Source organism: Mytilus edulis, chromosome 4 (genome assembly GCF_963676685.1).
Source record: "Mytilus edulis chromosome 4, xbMytEdul2.2, whole genome shotgun sequence".
Taxonomy (NCBI): domain Eukaryota; kingdom Metazoa; phylum Mollusca; class Bivalvia; order Mytilida; family Mytilidae; genus Mytilus; species Mytilus edulis.
Genome location: NC_092347.1, coordinates 43,261,521 through 43,281,702, shown reverse-complemented (window position 1 = coordinate 43,281,702; position 20,182 = coordinate 43,261,521). Strand labels below are relative to the sequence as shown.

The 20,182-nt window shown below is 30.8% G+C and overlaps 1 protein-coding gene across 1 annotated transcript; it reads left to right on the top strand.

The window, feature by feature from the left end:
• Positions 1–10: 10 nt before the first annotated feature.
• Positions 11–19,740, top strand: LOC139519731 (probable ATP-dependent RNA helicase DDX56). Its single transcript, XM_071311974.1, has 17 exons — positions 11–164; positions 1,018–1,179; positions 1,879–1,959; positions 2,786–2,859; positions 3,562–3,732; positions 4,287–4,377; positions 4,951–5,015; positions 5,780–5,884; positions 6,681–6,752; positions 8,341–8,457; positions 9,758–9,877; positions 15,542–15,642; positions 15,861–15,934; positions 17,080–17,169; positions 17,934–18,039; positions 18,879–18,979; positions 19,647–19,740. The coding sequence occupies exons 1-17, from the start codon at positions 96–98 to the stop codon at positions 19,716–19,718; spliced, it is 1,671 nt and encodes a 556-aa protein (XP_071168075.1). The 5' UTR covers positions 11–95; the 3' UTR covers positions 19,719–19,740.
• The last annotated feature ends 442 nt before the right edge of the window (positions 19,741–20,182 follow it).

The following is a 20,182-nucleotide window of genomic DNA, read 5'->3' as shown; positions in this document are numbered from 1 at the left end:
ATAGTCACGCTTGAATAAATAAAAGTTCTGTCAGACTTAAGGTAAAGGAAGCACATGTTTTTTGTACTTCCGGTAAAATCAAAACAAGCAAGACGATGTCAGAACCAGATGAGGACAAAACCTTGAATTTCCATGAGATGGGGTTGGATGACAGAATTTTAAAGGTGCACATGATAATAAGCAATAAGGTTATATGTGATATGAAATATTAGATCGCACCTCTATGATTAATTAAAAATTTTATCAAACTTATAATATGTCACTTCAAATTTGTTATAATCACATTCACAGAAGGGTACAGAATGTATATGGGGTAATACAAAATGGTGACCATTGCATTCCCATATTCACAAACCTTATAGAACACTTCACATCAAATAAATCGCTCTTATTTTGGTCATTCTATATGACTGGACATCTCTGTCTTTATTTTAATATTTTGCTTAAAATACTGTGATCTGTTTGAAAATTATGCATTTTTGTAGTGCAACTGACAGGTTCTTGGTGTTTTCTATCTATGCTGTGTGCTACATGTTCATTGAGATACAACAGATTATTTTAACATCACTTGACTAGCTACAGACTCGAAGCTTGACAATGCATCTCTGTGATGTTTGCAATGTTGATGATTTTCATTTATCCAAGAAAATAATTTTTGTCATTTATCACAATGTTTATTTTTAGTTTGAACCCATACCAAAATTAAGCTTATATAAAGACCAATTTATTAGTTTATAATCATGATTATTACTGGAGCTGGTATGTTTGTGAAAAACATTAGTACAATGTATCCTTATTTATAGATAATTTTTCCTCTTTCTATTTTGAAATTATGTACTGTTTGATCTTGGTTTGGCACAAAATTATAAGTGTCTTCAATTCCTGTGCTTATTATGGATTTGTTGTATGAAATCTTTTATGAAGAGTGCACTGTGTAACAGCAGATAGAGTTTGGAGGGATATCCCATTGTTTACCAATAGGTTAGTATTGAATTAATTTATATTTTACGCTTACAGGCAATTGCAAATTTAGGCTGGGCAACACCAACACCAATTCAGGAAAAAGCAATCCCTCTGGCTTTAGAAGGAAAAGACATTTTGGCAAGGGCTAGGACTGGATCTGGTAAAACAGCAGCATTCTCCATTCCTGTGGTTCAAAAAATATTACAGTCTAAACAGGTAATAATAATACTACTAGGGATTATTATTATTTGTTTGATACCAGTTTTCGTGGGTACAGGTTAACCACAAATTAAAATTTTCAACAAGCTTTTTATTTGGTGGTATACAGACTTTGGCAAAACCACGAAATCACATATTTACGAAAAGGCAAGTTTTTCGGCAATCCACGAAAATTGGTACCCACAAAAGTAAATGAATCCACAGTACTTTGAAATCTATGTTTAATCTAACATGTCACATGTTCAAATACAAAGCAAATAAAGCATAACAACTGACTCGAGTTAAATATTTTTGATATACAATGTGATGAAATAAGATATACTCTGATGTTAGTGTGAGTAAAACAATGCATACTAGTACACTGAATATTTTCCATTTTTCTTTGAAATGGAAAATTGTTTTACTCTGAATATGTAGTATGGAACATAATCATTTTGCATTCTCTTGAACTGAGAAATAGATAAAATACTGTATGTAATGTATTTAGAAATATTAATTATTTTCAGTAAAGGTCAATTAATCATCATGTTTTCGTCATTGATAAATTAAACTATATATAACCATATCTGAAGTTTCATAAGGACATCAAACAAATTTCCAAAATGCATTGTGTTGCAAGTATTTTTTTACAGATATGAATACTGTATGTACTACAAATAGTTTTGCAGAAAGTACATTTTCTCAATTTCTCTCTAGACCAGTAAAGAACAGTGTACAAAAGCTCTTTTCCTGACCCCTTCTAAGGAACTATGTCACCAAGCATATAAAAATCTTATGGTACGTATATATTGTATTTAAAGAGTTACTTGTAACATTAGTGTACATACTTATGGTTAGTATATATTGTTTTATACAGTTACATGTAAAATTAGTGTACATGTACATATATAAAAATCTTATGGTTAGTGTACAATTTAACTAATGTGACATTTACATTTATCTCTATAAATACAATGTATACTATACATTGTATTTATAGAGATAAATGTAAATGTCACATTAGTTAAATGTAACATTAGTGTATATGCACATGTGACATTAGTGTACATGTACATGTATCTTGATGATCTCTCTTTAAACCTACTCATAGATAGCACAAAAAATTAACATAAGGTAGATGGTGGGACAAAATTAATCATGTAACAAAAGTCTTTAGAAAAAGAGAGAGGTACATGTATTAAATTACATTTCTACAGTTTTGGTTTCTTGGACATTCTTGATACACCAACATTACAGAGCTTTCTCGCTAATAATCAGAAAATAAGTTGCATGTTATGCATAAGAATATAGTATTGAGGTCATGTATTTATGAAAACATGTATTATGAACTAGTATACATATTTGTTTAGGGGCCAGCTTAAGGACTCCTCTGGAGCAGGAGTTTCTCGCTGTATTGATGACCAATTGGTGGCCTTCGGCTGTTGTCTACTCTATGGTTGGGTTGTTTTCTCTTTGACACATTCCCCATTTCCTTTCTTAATTTTATTATGTCAATTTTGCATTCATATTAGTTTTATTTAAAGTTGGTACATATGAATTTATAGTATTTGGATATAGAAATATTTCATTAGTACATGTATTTGATTTCTACTCTCTGTTTCAGGAATTGACATCATGTTGTTCCAGAGAAATAAAATGTGTTGATGTTTCGCCAAAAGTTCCACTGCTTACACAAAGGTAACATCACAAATGATAGTGATCTTATTGAGTAACAAAAAAAACCATCAGAAAGACAGAAACTAAGTGTACTTTAACCTATAATAGTTTACTATTATAAATTGTTACTTGGATGGAGAGTTGTCTCATTGGCACTCATACCACATGTTCATATATCTATCAAACAGCAACATATATGTAAAGGAAAGGTACACATTAATGAAAACAAGTTGTATATGTTCATTGAACACCATGCCTGGCTGACAAATAAAAATGTTTTATCATGGTTAGAACATCTACAATGTACAAGGTGTTGAATAAGTTACTTCTTTCTCTCTTGTAAAAATAAGAAGATACGAAGATGGCAATCAAAAATCATAAATTGAAAAAGACAAACAACACCACATCCAAAAGTAAAAAGATGTAAAGTCAAACATTAGTCTACAAAATGCTGCACAGGAAACTAAGATTACACTACACAAACCCTACAAAATAGAACAGAGAGTACTCTAGGACTCTGCAAGGTTAAGCAGTTCCCTTACTAGAAAGAGTCATGGTTGGTAGAAACACCAAATGCTGCCAAAAGATTACATGTATTAGCATACATAATGGCAACATTGAACTATTTTATCTGTTGTTTTGCCCACTCTGTTAAGTAATATTGCACAACATATAAACTTATATGCATTTAGAATAATGTAAGATTTATCTATATTTTGACAGACCCAAATTGATGGAGAAACCCGATATAGTTGTTGGTACACCTACACGTATCCTGGCACACATACAGGCTGGTAATCTCAGTATCAAAGACACCTTGGAGATGCTTGTGATAGATGAAGCCGATCTGGTTTTCTCTTTTGGCTATGAGGATGATGTTAAAGCTATCATAAAGTAAATTTTTAGTTATTTGTCTCAAACCCTCATATGCTCTTTGAGGACTTTAATATGTTAGGCCCTTGCATGAGTTATAGCTTACACCAAATATTTGTTTCAGATTTTATTTGTTAAGACAAACTGATGTTTGCCCCTCTCTCTCATAGTTATAAACAACAAGTTACGTAAGGTTTCCTCTATTTTCTTCATCGTCTTTGAATGATATAACATTCTGTTGAGCAGTAATTTTAAGCTTTCTTGTACATTTTGTTTAATGATCTTTAATGATATAGAAAAAAGAGATGTAAAAACTGCAAAATCAAACTCTGATGTATTTCATCACAAGTATCACTATATCAGAGAATAATAAAGGTCTGTTATGGCAACTTCAAATATTATAAGACAAATATTTTCAATAAACTGTGATCGAAATAGCATAACAACATGGGAATAATAATGTTGTTTATGTTTTTGACTGAATAGAACATCATTTTAGAGGAAACTTATACCATTGTAGAAGTCTTAGTAATATAGTCACGATTTTAAATAAAGAAATTGTATTTGTATTTCAGACAACTGCCAAAGATATATCAAGCTTTCCTTATGTCAGCTACGCTCAGTGATGATGTATTAAGTTTGAAGAAATTAGTTCTTCATAATGCAGTAAGTTGTATAATGTAGATATGTAATTTATATTTTTTATGTCAACTTGCTTCTTGCTTCTAACTCTTTGTTTTCTAAGGCATTGGAATATCATTGCTTTCGATTAAATTGTACTCTTTAGTAAAAAAAAAAATTCTCAAATTGTAAGCAAAATTTGTTTTCATATGTAGAATTGCTGTACTTTTTAGTCAAAAAAGGGTTCTCAAATTTATGCAAAACTTGGTTTTATATGTGAATTTGTCCCATAAAAAACAATTTCAATATTTCATGTGCAACTGTTTTCTAACCTTTCTAATATCTTTTCAAGTTCAAGTATAATTATGCTGGCTCTTTGATTGCTATAAAAATGATCTTAAAAACTATAAAATTAATTAAAATAATATATTATAATAAATAAAATGTTATATTTGTCCTAGATAGAATCTCAACATGATTAAAGGGAAAAGTGGGATTTTAAATCGTTGAGACAGAAACATAACAACATTGGCCGACACCAAATATACATTAAGATGTTAGCACATTTCATGATGAACTTGTTTGGTGTTTGCTATAGTAAACAATGAATTTTTTCAGGTAATTTTGAAGTTAGAAGAATCACAGTTACCTGAATCATCACAGCTGACACAGTATCATATCAAGTAAGTTAGGCCAGAGAAATTTAATGGGGCATAGGTTTGCTAAGTAGCTACTTAGAAATGAAAATTGTTTTTTGTTATGGAATTATAATTTCAAGATTTCTTATGATACCATATTTACTTTAAGTAAAGAAACATCATCTACATATACATATTTATAACAAACTTACTGCAAACCTTTTCAAGGACATATATGCAACACCATATTGTAGATCATTTATTTTAAAATCATTTCTGTTATAAAAAAGCTAACCGGTCTTTGATTTTATTGAAGCCATGTTGGTTTTCTCTTTACAAACAGTTTCAGGATGTTTTCACTTATTGGCCTAAAAATGTATGTCATTAAGTTTTTAAGGAAAACATTTAATATTGGATCCATTGTTATTCAGCTCCTAGTTTTATTTCATTTTAAAGCATTAAATTTTTCTTGAAAAGATGTTTATGGTTAATGCTGTAATTTTTGTTTGTGGGATTGTAGAAAGATGAGGAAAAACCCATTTGTTGATTGTTGATTTTACATCATTCCTCAAATATGTTAGAAAAAATTACTGTAAATTCAGAAATTATTGTGAAAATGCAACAGGGTTATAATCGCAATATTTTAAACTCACATTTTTTTTATATGAATTAAACAGGGTTTTTCTCAATTATGCAAAAAATTAAAATTAAGTCTAAAATGGCAAAATCGTAATAATAAATGCGTGCAATTATTTCTGAATTTACAGTAGTTACAAATGTATTTGATAGAATAAACTTTCTCTTTGTAGATGTGAAGAAGAAGATAAATTTACATTGATATGTGCCTTATTAAAATTAGGACTTGTACGAGGAAAGTCTATTATATTTGTAAATAATGTAAATCGTTGTTATAAGTAAGTAGCACTGATATCATATTAGATTACAGTAAAACCAGTCTTAAATGAACTTCGTTAGAAATAAAGATTTAAGACAAGTTTTTGTTTTTACAGTTCAAATTAGAGTTAAAGGGTAAGAGGTTATATTGCAACACATGAAAAATGATTTAATCATACTGTGATACAGTTTCAATTGTACTAGCAGTGTATCTTTTGAAGTTTGAAATGCTAACTGACTGATTTGAAATTGATTTTTGGTGTTTTACACCACTTTTAAGCACAGCTTTTGGGCTATTTTGTGGTGGCCAGTTTTTATTGGAGGAGGAAGCCGGAGTGCATGGAGAAAACCAATGACATTCGATAGGAAATTTGACATTCCTAGTCAATTAAGATTTGATTCGAGTGCACCCACATGAGCTTGGTTCAAACTCACAACCTCAGTGTTGACTGGCTTGTGATTACAGTAGTGACCACTCGGCCACCTAGGCCCCTACCAACTGACTGAAATTTGTGATATATTTGCCATTATTGCAATAACACTTGTTTCAAAAGAGTTTACTTTTGTCATAAAAAAAACTTGTATCCTGATACCTATTATACTAAATAGTGTAATTTTTTGTATGTTTTTGAATTATATGTAGTTACCATTCAGTTTGAACATGGCTTATATTTGGTTTTCTTTAAAAGGGATCAAAGAGAGGAAATTTTTGCTGTAAGGAGCACTAAAATACATGAATATAAAACATTGTACCAACATTATTAGAAAATTTAGAAGATTTTTTATTCAATGTAAACGGTTTATACTTTTCTTCAGATTAAAGTTATTTTTGGAACAGTTTGGTATAAAATGTTGTGTGCTGAATTCAGAACTTCCTGTTAGCTCAAGGTAATTTTAATTTTAATTATATGATATTGATATATATTAATGTTTATGAAAAAAAACATTTGTATTCATGTACCAGTATTTACATGCCAGTAATATCAAGTAGTATGTATATATACAGGTATATATTAGAAAAGTTTTTATATAAATGACTTTTATTGTATAAACTTATAAAGGCCAAAACAGCAAAAATAATCAAAAAGTCTGTTCCCCATGATATGATCTTTCTAATTTTTATGCCAAATTAAAGTTTTGACACCAATTTCACGGTCCACCGAACATAGAAAATGATAGCGCAAAGTTCATGTTAAAGTTTTTGGTCAAGGTAGTTTTTGATGAAGTTGAAGTCGCATCAACTTGAAACTTAGCACACATGTTCCCTATGATATGATCTTTCTTATTTTAATTCCAAATTAAAGTTTTGACCCCAATTTCACGGTCCACTGAACATGGAAAATGATAGTGCGAGTGGGGCATCCGTGTACTATGGACACATTCTTGTTTTCCTGAGTGTTACTTTGAGTCACATTTAGCATCAAAGTAAAAGAAACTTTTACCATTGTAATTTTGTAGAAAAGTCTCAGTGTTTTAGATATTTATTAACCTTTTACTTTTATAATATGCTATAATTACTTTCCAGAATTTTTACTTATATACTGTGGATTCATTAATATTTCTTGGTCACTAATTATCGTCGATTTCATGTTTACAAGGGAACCACAAATTTTAATGTTCAAAGAATTACAAACTTTCTAAAGGAATGAATGCAGACTTTGCCAAAACCACGAATTTGAATATCCTTGAATATGCAAGTTTTTCTCAATCCTTTTAAATTGGTACCCACAAAAATAAATGAATCCATAGTATATAGAACAATGAAGTCAAGTTTGCTTGTTTATTAGGTGGACAATAAAATGAATTTTACCTTTGCTACTAATTGTTGATAGAGAAACAGATGTTATAACTTATCAATCAAACACGGAATGGGTAACTAAAAATTCTGTCTGGATATGTTTTTATGCCCCATCTGTTCTGGTGTTAGTTTGTTCATCCATCTGTTATCCCTGTTGGGTTATTAATTTATAAAACAAGTACACGTCAATTGGGCGTTTCAGAATATGAAGAACTATGGGTAATTCTATTGTTTGCACCCCAAATAGAAATGTCACATGATTAGTTGCATTTCCATTGTTTATGACATTTTTAACAAATCACAACATTTTGGTGTACACTTTTGATATTACCCAGAATGCATTGCATACTAAAATAGTGAATTTATTTGGGTCAAGGTAGTTTTTGATGACGTTGAAGAACAATCACCTCTAAACTTATTACACATTTTCTCTATGATATGATTGTAATGCAAAGTTAGAGTTTTCACTGAAAAAGATTGTGTGAATGGGGCATTTGTGTACTATGAGCACATTCTTGTTATATTTGCATTAGCTTCTAAGTTTTTAAGACTTCATGGTTCACCTGACAAACAAGCAAGTAACTTTTATGCACCAATGTACAGTGAACACACTCAAATAGTTTAACTTAAATATGATTTGATGCTGAGATCAATACTATATTCATGGTTTTTTTTCAGATGCCATATTGTGACCCAGTATAATGAAGGATTGTATGATTATATAGTAGCCTCAGATGAAACGTTACTGATGAATCCAAAAACCAATCCAAATGAACCTACGAAAAAGAAACATAAGTAAGTATAATGCAGTCACAATATGGAAGACATCAATAAAGATAACCTGCATAAAACATCATCAATTAACCAAGTAAAGCAAGTTTTGTATTTCATAAAATAAAAGGCAAAAAGAATTCTTTTTCCTAAAATAAAAGGCAAAACGAATTCTATTTCATAAAATAAAAGGCAACAAGAATTCTATTTCAAAAGATAAAAAGCAAAAAGAATTCACAAGTAAAGTGAATGCTCTGCAACAAATAAAAAATCTTATTACTTGGTACTGCTAAAAAGGGGGTCATCAGATTCTGTTTCTTCCTTGGTGAAAGCTCACACATTTGTGCTCACACAAAAAAATTGTAACTTGATGATAATGTTGTTTGTCATGAATAATGATTGAATAAAAAGTAAAATGGGGAATGTGTCAAACAGCAGACAACAGCAGAAGGCCAACAATGGGTTTTCAATGCAGCGAGAAACTCCCACACCCTAAGGTTTGCTTCAGCTTGCCTCTAAACAAAATGTATACCAGTTCAGTGATAGTGGACGTCATAATAAACTCCAAAATATACACAAGAAACTAAAATTAAAGAATCACTAGAGACTAACAAAGGCCAGAGGCTCCTGACTTGGGACAGGCGTAAAAATGTGACAGGTCTTAAGATGATTTTGAGATCTAGACCCTCCCCCTATACCTCTTGCCAATGTAGTAAAAACACACAATAATATGCACAGTAAAACTCAGTTTAGAAGAAGTCAGAGTCTGATGTAATAATAGGTCACAAAAGAAACTAAACAAAATGACAATGAAACATAAATTAATAAAGGACTACTAGCAGTTACTGACATGTCTGCTCCAGACCTCAATAAAAATGATGAAAGGTTATGTCTTCATCATATGAATATCAAGCAAAATCCCTCCCGTCAGGGGTTTAGTACATGTATTATATCATCATAAAATATATGAGAAGAACATAACCCATATCATGCCAACAACTGGTTTTAGAATTAATGTGTTTATTTAAAATGCAAAGACCCTATAAGTGATTCAATATTAAAGCCAAAATATGCAATCTGTAATGACTTGACAACAGTATCTTAACTATATCCTATTTTAATAAGTTTGTTTGAAGGTTTTGAAAGCTTTTGAGGTAAATGCCAACATTTTTGTGCTTTGTAAAGATTATTACCATAAAGTATTGGAGGTATTCATCTCCAAAACACCTAAGATATTAATGATCTGAATTATTGGAATCTACAGTTACTGTACTGTGTACAGCATGTACAGCATACACTAATATTTAAGTATCTATACTTTTAGACAAATAAAGAGAGATAAAGAATATGGTGTTTCCAGAGGTATAGACTTCCAGAATGTGTCAAATGTGATCAACTTTGATTTTCCAACAACAGTTGATACATACATTCACAGAGTAGGGAGGTATGCATGATCTTTGTCATTGTTTCACCAAAAAGTATTAATACAATGAAATTAGGGTTATATGTCACAATAATTATAGATTATCGTTGATCATCTCAACGAGATTGATTTTCTCGCTTGAGCTGGTACAGCGAAAGTGAGAAAAGCAATCGAGTTGAGATGACCAATGATAATCTGTTTATCGCTATTTTACCTATGACGACGTTGTCAATTTCATGTCAATTTCGTTAACAACGCCGCATGTCCTTAGTTTCTAGCGATAATTTTCCCATCTCAAGCGAGAAGCATGATATGAAAATTATCACAAAAAAAAATCAAAAGAAAAATGCACAAAATAGCGATAAACATATTTACATCGAGTAAATCAATGAGTCAACAAACCAACAACAGCACATATCAAACCAGATGCTCTGCAGGGTGCAGCTTTATACGAACGCAGTAGTCGAACCCTGAACAGTTGAGGACACAACATTCAAACTTGATACAGCTCTGAATTTGGATTGTGATTAAATAGTTGACACATCATAGGTTTCTGACACAGAATTAATGTGGTCTAATGAACTTAAATTTACCTATTATGGTCCAATATCCAAAATCTAAATACATGGCCATAGATTGATTCAGCATTTCAAAGAATACAAAGAATTCAACTTTTGATTAAATCAAACAAAGTTTAATTTGGACCCTTTTGACCTCAACAAAGCCCCAAAATCAAAAATCTAAATACATGGTTAGATTTAGCATATCAAAGAACCTCATACATTCAATTTTTGTTGAAATCAAACAAAGTTAAATCTTGACCCCATTTTTTACCAACTTGAATTTGGCCCATAATTAAAAATCTAAATACATGTTTGGATTCAGCATATCAAAGAACCCCAAGAATTCAATTTTTGTTAAAATCAAACAAAATTAAATTTTGTACCCTTTGGACCTTAATGTAGACCAGTTTGAAAACTTTAAAATTAAAACACAGTTAGATTCAGCATATCAAGAATCCCAATAATTCACAAATTTTGATAAAATCAAGCAAAGTTTTATTTTGGACCCTTTTGACCTCAATGTGAAACAATTTGTTAACAGGGCCTAAAAATCGAAAATCTATATCATATCAAAGAACCCCACACATTTAATTTTTGTTGAAATCAAACAAAATTTGATTTTGGACCCCAATTTGGACCAAATGAAAACTGGGACCATAATCAAAAATCTAAATACATGTTTAGATTCAGCTTATTAATGAACCCCAAGAATTGAATTTCTTGTTAATATCAAACTACGTTTTAATTTGAACCTTTGGACCTTAATGTAGAGCAATTTGAAAACTGGACCCAAATTATAAATTTTAATTCACAGTTAGATTCGATAAAAAGAACCTCAATAATTCAATTTTTGATGATATCAAACAAAGTTTATTTTTGGACCCTTTTGACCTTATGTGGACTAACGGGGACCAACTTCCAAAAACTTAATCTTATATTCAGCATATTTAAGAACTCCAAAAATTCAAGAATAAAACCCTATTGAAATTGGTCAAGAATAAGCAATTTATACAAAGTATTAGAAAAGTATTGTTTTTGGCCTCTTATTCCTAAACGGTTTGGTCCAAAACCCCAAAAATCAATCCCAACATTCCTTTCTTGCTATGGAACCCTGTGGTACAATTTCAGAAAGATCCATACACTTACACACAAGTCATTGTCTGGAAAGTACAAAAATGCTTATTTGGGCCCCTGTTTTGGTCCCCTAATTCCTAAACAGTTGGGACCATAACCCCCAAAATCAATCCCAACCTTCTTTTAGGGGTTATGACACTTTTATACAATGCTTATTATCACAAAAACACAGATCAAGTTTTAATTTTGGTGGTGTCACTTGAATCGTTAATTATGGCCCTTTATAAATGGAAAAATTGCTAAATTTTTATACAACCGCAAAATTTGAAAAAATTTTCGTCGTATATTGCTATCACGTTGGCGTCGGCGTCGGCGTCGGCGTCGTCGGCGTCGTCGGCGTCCGAATACTTTTAGTTTTCGCACTCTAACTTTAGTAAAAGTGAATAGAAATCAATGAAATTTTAACACAAGGTTTATGACCACAAAAGGAAGGTTGGGATTGATTTTGGGAGTTTTGGTCCCAACATTTTAGGAATTAGGGGCCAAAAAGGGCCTAAATAAGCATTTTCTTGGTTTTCGCACTATAACTTTAGTTTAAGTGAATAGAAATCTATGAAATTTTGACACAAGGTTTATGACCACAAAAGGAAGGTTGGGATTGATTTTGGGAGTTTTGGTTCCAACAGTTTAGGAATTAAGGGCCAAAAAAGGGCCCAAATAAGCATTATTCTTGGTTTTCGCACAATAACTTTAGTATAAGTAAATAGAAATCAATGAAATTTAAACACAAGGTTTATGACCACAAAAGGATGGTTGGGATTGATTTTTGGAGTTGAGGTAACAAGAGTTTATGAATTAGGGGCCAAAAAGGGGCCCAAATATACGCATTATTTTTTTTTTGCACCATAACTTTAGTATAAGTAATTAGAAATCTATGAAATTTATACACAAGGTTTATGACCATAAAAGGAAGGTTGGGTTTGATTTTGGGAGTTTTGGTCCCAACAGTTTAGGAATAAGGGGCCCAAAGGGTCCAAATTGAACTTTGTGTGATTTCATCAAAAATTGAATAATTGGGGTTCTTTGATATGCCGAATCTAACTGTGTATGTACATGTAGATTCTTAATTTTTGGTCCCGTTTTCAAATTGGTCTACATTAAGGTCCAAAGGGTCCAAAATTAAACTTAGTTTGATTTTAACAAAAATTGAATCCTTGGGGTTCTTTGATATGCTGAATTTAAAAATGAACTTAGATTTTTAATTATTGGCCTAGTTTTCAAGTTGGTCCAAATGGGGGTCCAAATTTAAACTTTGTTTGATTTCATCAAAAATTGAATAAATGGGTTCTTCGATATGCCAAATCTAACTGTGTATGTAGATTCTTAATTTTTGGTCCAGTTTTCAAATTGGTCTACATTAAGGTCCAAAGGGTCCAAAATTAAACTAAGTTTGATTTTAACAAAAATTAAATTCTTGGGCTTAGGCCAACTAAAATTAATTAGTAGATTTTCTTCCAAATTTTTGAAAAAAATGGGGCGGGTGGGAGGATTTTATTTTTTAAATTTTATTTCATATAAAACCCTTTTGCATGTTTTGTGACGAGTTCTTCATATATGCAAGTGTAATAATAAGCTTATATCATGTATTGTTAAGGCCGTACAGTGACCTATAGTTGTTAATGTCTGTGTCATTTTGGTCTTTTGTGGATAGTTGTCTCATTGGCAATCATACCCGTGACATCTTCTTTTTTACATACACAAGTATGAGGAATCTTACATAATTTTTCAAATCTTATAAATATATCTAATTCCGGCTTTAAAAACTTAACAACAAAAACGTGCGAGAAATATACTCTCTTCAGTCTGAGACTACTATAACACATGTGTTATAGTAGTCTCAGCTTCAGTTAGCTAGACTACCTACACCAAATGTATTTGGGTTTCTAAACAATGGTTTGTATTCCCATAAAATGAAGCAAATGCATTGGTATGCAACACAATTATTATGAGTACAGAATAAAATAAAAACTCAGAGTGTTGAAAATAATAGGGTTGGTACTTTATATGCAAGATGAAAATATAATTATCATGTAAAACATGAACTTAATAATAAAAAAAAGTTGTTGTTTAATGACTCTTTTTTGGGTGTATTGGGACATTTGCTGTTTGTCAACATAAAAAGACAGCCATGGGTAAAATCAAAGGGCTTGCATAAATAAAATGCATATGTTAGTCGACTTTTTAATTTCAATAAACGGTCATAAATCTGACAAGTTCGTGCTTGTATTTCAATATCTATAATCCAGTCATGTTTTCTGTATCAATGGTTTCCACGAATCTTGCACTTTGGGTATCATTTACAGTTTAAATTTCCTGAGACAAAGTCACTGCTTAAATAAAAAAGTCCGCAGTTTTCTAATCACAGAAATTTGTGACATACCGCGATTTGCAGTCTTGGAAACAGCGTGTTTCTCTTAACACCAATATTTCACGTCATTCTCATTATCAATCTTTAATCTCGGAAGATGATGTTGTCATCATAGAGCAGCGGAAAGGTCGACTTAATCATTTTTGTTAGATTTACTTGAGGTACAAAACCGAAATTTGAAACAGGAAGCTTTGAGGATGAAACGAAATTTTAACGGTTACCGGTAACGGGAATGAACGAAATCCGGAAATCGTAAATTTTATAAAATAAAAAAATTCGGGGCGGGACGATTTCAGAGGGGCGGGCGGGGATGAAAATCTACCAATTAATTTTAATTGGCCTTATTTGATATGCTTTATCTAAACATGTACTTTGCTTTTTGATTATGGGCCCAGTTTTCAAGTTGGTTTAAATCAGGATTCCATATCAAGTATTGTGCAATAGCAAGAAATTTTCAATTGCACAGTATTGCACAATAGCAAGAAATATCTAATTGCACAATATTGTGCAATAGCAATTAATTTTCAATTGGAGTTATCTTTCTTTGTATAGAATAGTAGTTGATTTTATATGTTGGAAATTTGCCAGACATGACTATGATGTCATTTTCTATTTTTATTTGCCAATAACTTTATGTAAATAACTTCATTGGAAATTTGCCAATATAAAATGTTGCTGATGAAGCTTTTTTTCCCTTATCTTATCTAAAATGTTTTTAGATAATGTATGTTGGACATTTGCCAGACATGACTATGATGTCATTTTCTATTTTTATTTGCCAATAATTTTATGTAAATAACTTCATTGGAAATTTGCCAATATAAAATGTTGCTGATGAAGTTTTTTTTATTGTTTTATACAATAAACAATGTATATTCACTTTTACTACCAACCAATCTTTACCATTCAGTGATAACAAGCACTATATTTTACATTTTAATATTTTATGATGTATTTAAAAGAGTAGTTATTGTTGCAAACTCCAATAGAAATTTGAATTGATATCAGTTTTGGAAAAAGGGAAACAGGGATGTGAAAAAAGGGGGGGGGGGGGGGGGTTTAAATTTTTCTCATTTCAGATTTCATAAATAAAAAGAAAATTTCTTCAAACATTTTTTTGAGAGGATTAATATTCAACAGCATAGTGAATTGCTCAAAGGCAAAAAAAACTTTTAAGTTCATTAGACCACATTCGTTCTGTGTCAGAAACCTATGCTGTGTCATGATCAACTATTTAATTTTAGATTTAAAAAGTTTGAAGAAGAAATCTTTGATTGATTTGTAAAATCTTGACATTTGTTTTGTGTAAAAAAAAACCATGTAATGTCAAAAATTTGATCACAATCCAAATTCAGAGCTGTATCACGCTTGAATGTTTTGTCCATACTTGCCCCAACTGTTCAGGGTTCGACCTCTGCGGTCGTATAAAGCTGCGCCCTGCGGAGCACCTGGTTAGTTTCTGTTTTCTTATTAAGTTTGCCTTAACCAAATCTTATGAAACTTATACACAATGCTTTTTACCACAAAATACAGATCAAGTTTTAATTTTAGTGGAGTCACTATAATCATTCACTAGTTGTGCCCTTATAAATATAAAGTAGTTCTTTATAATTATTTCAGGACTGCTAGGGGAGATAACCAAGGAACAGCTTTGTCATTTGTCAATATGAAAGAAATGAAATCATTAGCAGAAGTCGAAGAAGCTCTAGCTGAGTCAACTCGTATGTATTATGTACTGTTATGTTTAATATTTATTGATTTTTCGGAAATATTTGATATGAAGTTTTATAGACTCAGTATATGATATGATACTTTTATAATGTTATTTCTTATGCAAATACATGACTTCAAAGATTTCTTTGAAAACACATTTAAAAGGATAAGTAAAATGTAAAAGTGTTTCATTTATTTTATTAATGAGAAATTTATTGTATTTCAGCTGATGGTGACAATGTTTTTAAGCCATACAATTTCAGAATGGAGGAGATTGATGGTTTTAAATACAGAGCAAAGGTTTGATATCAATACATAAAGTACATCACTATTTTCATAATTATGCATATAAATTTTCATAAATATGCATATAATAAACAATTTGTAAAAGTAAACCATTATAGGTCAAAGTACAGTCTTCAGCACAGACTTGGCTGACACCAAACAGCAAGCTAAAAAGGGTAAGAGAGCCGTGGTGTAGTGGTTAGTGCATCGAACTACTAACACAATGGTTCCTGGTTCGATTTCCGTCTGGGATGAAAATTTCAGGAACTGAATTTTCGGCTCTCCCTTGACACCATTTGCGAGTATGGTCTCGAGGAAACGATGATAGTCTGTCGGAAGGGGACGATAAATGGCTGACCCGTGTTAAGAGAGAGCCATATCTCTTGCACGTTAAAGACACCTTTGTAGATTTCGAAAAAGAGCAGGCTAATGCCGCTACAAGGCAGCACTCGCACCTGCTAAGTGGAAAGGGATTAATATAAGTTGCAAAACTTGCTTCCCAATCCACTATAAATAAATATGTTTAAACTAAAAAGTGTACCTAAAACATACTAGTTCAGACAATTTTATTCTCTATTTGAAAACTTTTTTTCACCAATTAAACAGTACAAGCTGTAAAAAGATATATGGAGGAGTATGGAAACTCAATCTCAAGGACCTTGGCCTATTTTAGTTTAATTTCAAAGAATACTTTATGTTTGTCTTGAATATGTATGGTATATTTTAATGTAAGATAGTTCATTAGTTCTGTATTTTACATTCAAAGTTTTAATCAACAATTAACAGATCTTTAAAATAATATCTATAAATAAGTTACTATAAAGAAGTGCAAATATATATTTATAGAATTATTTAAGGAATAACTGTAATATTTTTTCTGTCTATTCGAAATAACATACGTGGGTTTTTCTAAATTGTGCACCACATTTTTTTATGTTATTTCGAATTGACATAAAATATTACAGTTATTTCTTATAATTTAAATCTAAATTTCATTTTAAACCGGAGTAAACCACGAAAAAACGTTGATGAAGTCATGGTCACATGACTAAATTATGTCTATGGGCTGATAAACAAAACGACTTTAGCCAATCAGAAGACACGTTACATCCAAAATTAAATTATATGAGTATAAACTAATATTTTGTTTTATATTACAGGATGCTATGAGGGCTGTTACCAAAGTTGCCATTAGAGAAGCAAGATTAAAAGAAATCAAAATAGAAATTTTAACTTCACAGAAATTAAAGGTAGGTGACAATATTGTCTATTCTGTGATTTTTTATTTTTTTTTTTAAATAATCTTAGGCTACTTTACCTTATAAAAAAGATTTAAAAAGATTATTTGATAATTTTAATTGTACAGGATTATTTTGCTACACAGTGGAATTATATTTGACACATTGTATTCGATTTAATGAAAGATATATTGATTTCTTCAGTGGTACACAACCTTAACAATATCTTGCTTTTTTGTCAAGTTTACAACATTTTGTCACTGAAGGAAAACAGTGATCCTACATTCATTCATCGGTTACATTTACAGTTATGTTCAGTCTGTGGTTAAAGTTTTAGTAAGAATTTTTCAAGTTGATTGCAATTGGCTGTATATATAAAACAATGAATGTTCATGAGACTCACATCATAGAAGCTAAAGCAGTGTATTGAGACTTAAAAACTTTTTCAAGATATTTACAAAATTTAGACATGTTTTACATTTCCACACTCAAATATTTTCTTTTAATTCCAATATGACATGTCGATCAAACATTCCCTGGTGTAAAAGTAAGCAAACTATTTGTTCAATTTAATTTTAGCAAATTATTTCCAGTTTTACAATGTCAAAATCAAATTGGTTGTTTTGTAAGAAGTTAATAATGATACATATTGTAAAGTTTGGAATTACTTATGCCTAAAAAGGAATAAAAGAAAGTACATGAATATTTCAAGGAGATAATAAGACTAGAATTTTGTAATGAATTTTTCCTGAATTTTTCCTTTATTTTCTTTGCAGTCTTATTTTGAAGATAATCCAAGAGATTTACAAGTCCTAAGACATGATAAAAGTTTACACACAGTAAAAAGTTCTAGTCATTTAAAAGATGTTCCTGATTATCTTAGTAAGTAATCAATTACCAGTAATTTTATGCATAGGATTCAAACTATAAATCATGGCTCACAAATCAGATATTGAAAATTATAATTGCTGGAGAAAAGCTCACTACAAAACAATGAACTGTCTGATATAAAGTTGATGGATGATATCAGGAGTGATAAGAAAAGTGATTGCTCATTATCACAATCTGACAAAAGCTTTCAACTTTTTCTTTTTTACATCAGAAATTTATAAATTTAAATATGAAATTAATCTGTTAACTGAATATAGACTTGTGATCATGCAAGAAAAAACTTCATCTGTATATGACTTTAATTTTTGTACCAATGCATGGTGTATTGCACAACAGCAAAAAATTGAATATAAATTCAAATCATATAACCATTCCAAGATCTTTGACTACAGTTATTCTGTTTCTGAAACCTATTATGTGCCAAATATTTAATTATAATCCAAATTCAGACCTGTATCAAGCGTGAATATTGTGTCCATTTTTGCCCCAACTGTTCAGGGTTGGACATCTGCGGTTGTATCCAGCTGTGCTTGGCTAAGCAATTTATTCTGTTATATTTATTTTCAGTTTAAGATGCTGATAATTGACACAATTAAGTCATATACCAGAAGTTTTAAAGCTAAAAAAAAACCAACTTTACATTCTATATTTTTTATGAAAAATTATTACATTTGTACTAGTCGTTCAAGGTCCTTCCATCAGTAACCAATGATTAAATTTCAAGTACTCATACCATGCTATACAATTCATTCAAAATGTCAATGTAATCTATGATTCCCTATTACATCAAGTAATAATGGTAACACAGTGTTTATTATATGTTTACATAGTTCCACAGACACTTAAAAACTTGAGTGGGAGAGGTAGACAAGCTAGATCAGGAAATAAACAGTTTAACAGAGGCCCTACACAGACTGAAAAGAAATTTAGGGTGAGATTAGGTTTCATTTAAACTGAACATCATATTATGTTAAATTATAGATTGATACATGGCTATGTAGTGAGCCATGAAAGAGAATTTTTAGCCTGTTTGTATGAATTTGCTTTTAATTTGGTATAGTAATAAGGTTTTATGTTAATAGACGTATTGTTTCTTCCCATGTTTTGCCTTGTGGTTGCTTGGTAGTGTGCTCACCTCAGTGTTGGAGGTTATGGGTATGATACAACCAAAGACTTTAAAATTGTTATTTTGCTGTTTCTCAGAATAAAACACAGCATTAAGTAGTAAGAACAAAGTCAGCCCAAAGTCTGAGCAATGTGTCCTAGCAATGCATGTGAAATGTGTTCTAGTAAGGCTTGTGAAATGGCATGTTCAATACCAGGCTTACTGTATTAGGCCTAGAACATAGGAGTGTTCATATAACTTTTCTCCTTTAATTTATCACTGGATGTTAAACAGCCATCCATCATCATCATCTTGATGTGTTTTAATTCAAACAGAAAAAAATATAACATACAAAGCAATTGTGTATAAAGATGCAATGATTTGTTTATAGAAATATCTTGATGCTTTTTTTCTATAAGAATTCTAGCAGAAATCATATACTAAAAGCCTGTGATTTTATACCTATTACATTTTTGTTGTTTCTCTTTTGTAGAAAAGGAAAGCTGATCCTTTGAAAAGTTTTGAGTTTGCTGGACTTGGAAATAAGAAAAAGAGAAAGAAATAAATAAATAATATGAACTTTAAAATGAGTTGTATATGGTTAATTTGTAAATATTTTTTTAACTTTATTTCATCTAGGATCAAGAGTGAAATACTTTAGAACATATAGTTTTACAATACAAGGTCACACTTACAGTGGAGTAACTCTTGTGATCCTAACGTATATATGAGTTTGTGTCATCACTTAGCATTAATTGTAGGTAACACCCTAAAAAAGTCACTTTTGTTAGCTGTCATTGCATGAAAAGAACACCAAACATGTGTTTGCCACTTTGATACGGTTAAGCGAAAAATCTAGATTTTCGGAATAATTTTAACTTCACTTGTCTCCTTGAACAGTGACGTGCAATACAAAAATTTAAAAGGATTTGTCTTTATGCCATTACAGTCAAAAGGCAAAATCAAAGATTTTTTGGTAGAAATGATGTTCAAGGACATTTAGTAAATCAGCTTGCTTTTTGCATATCT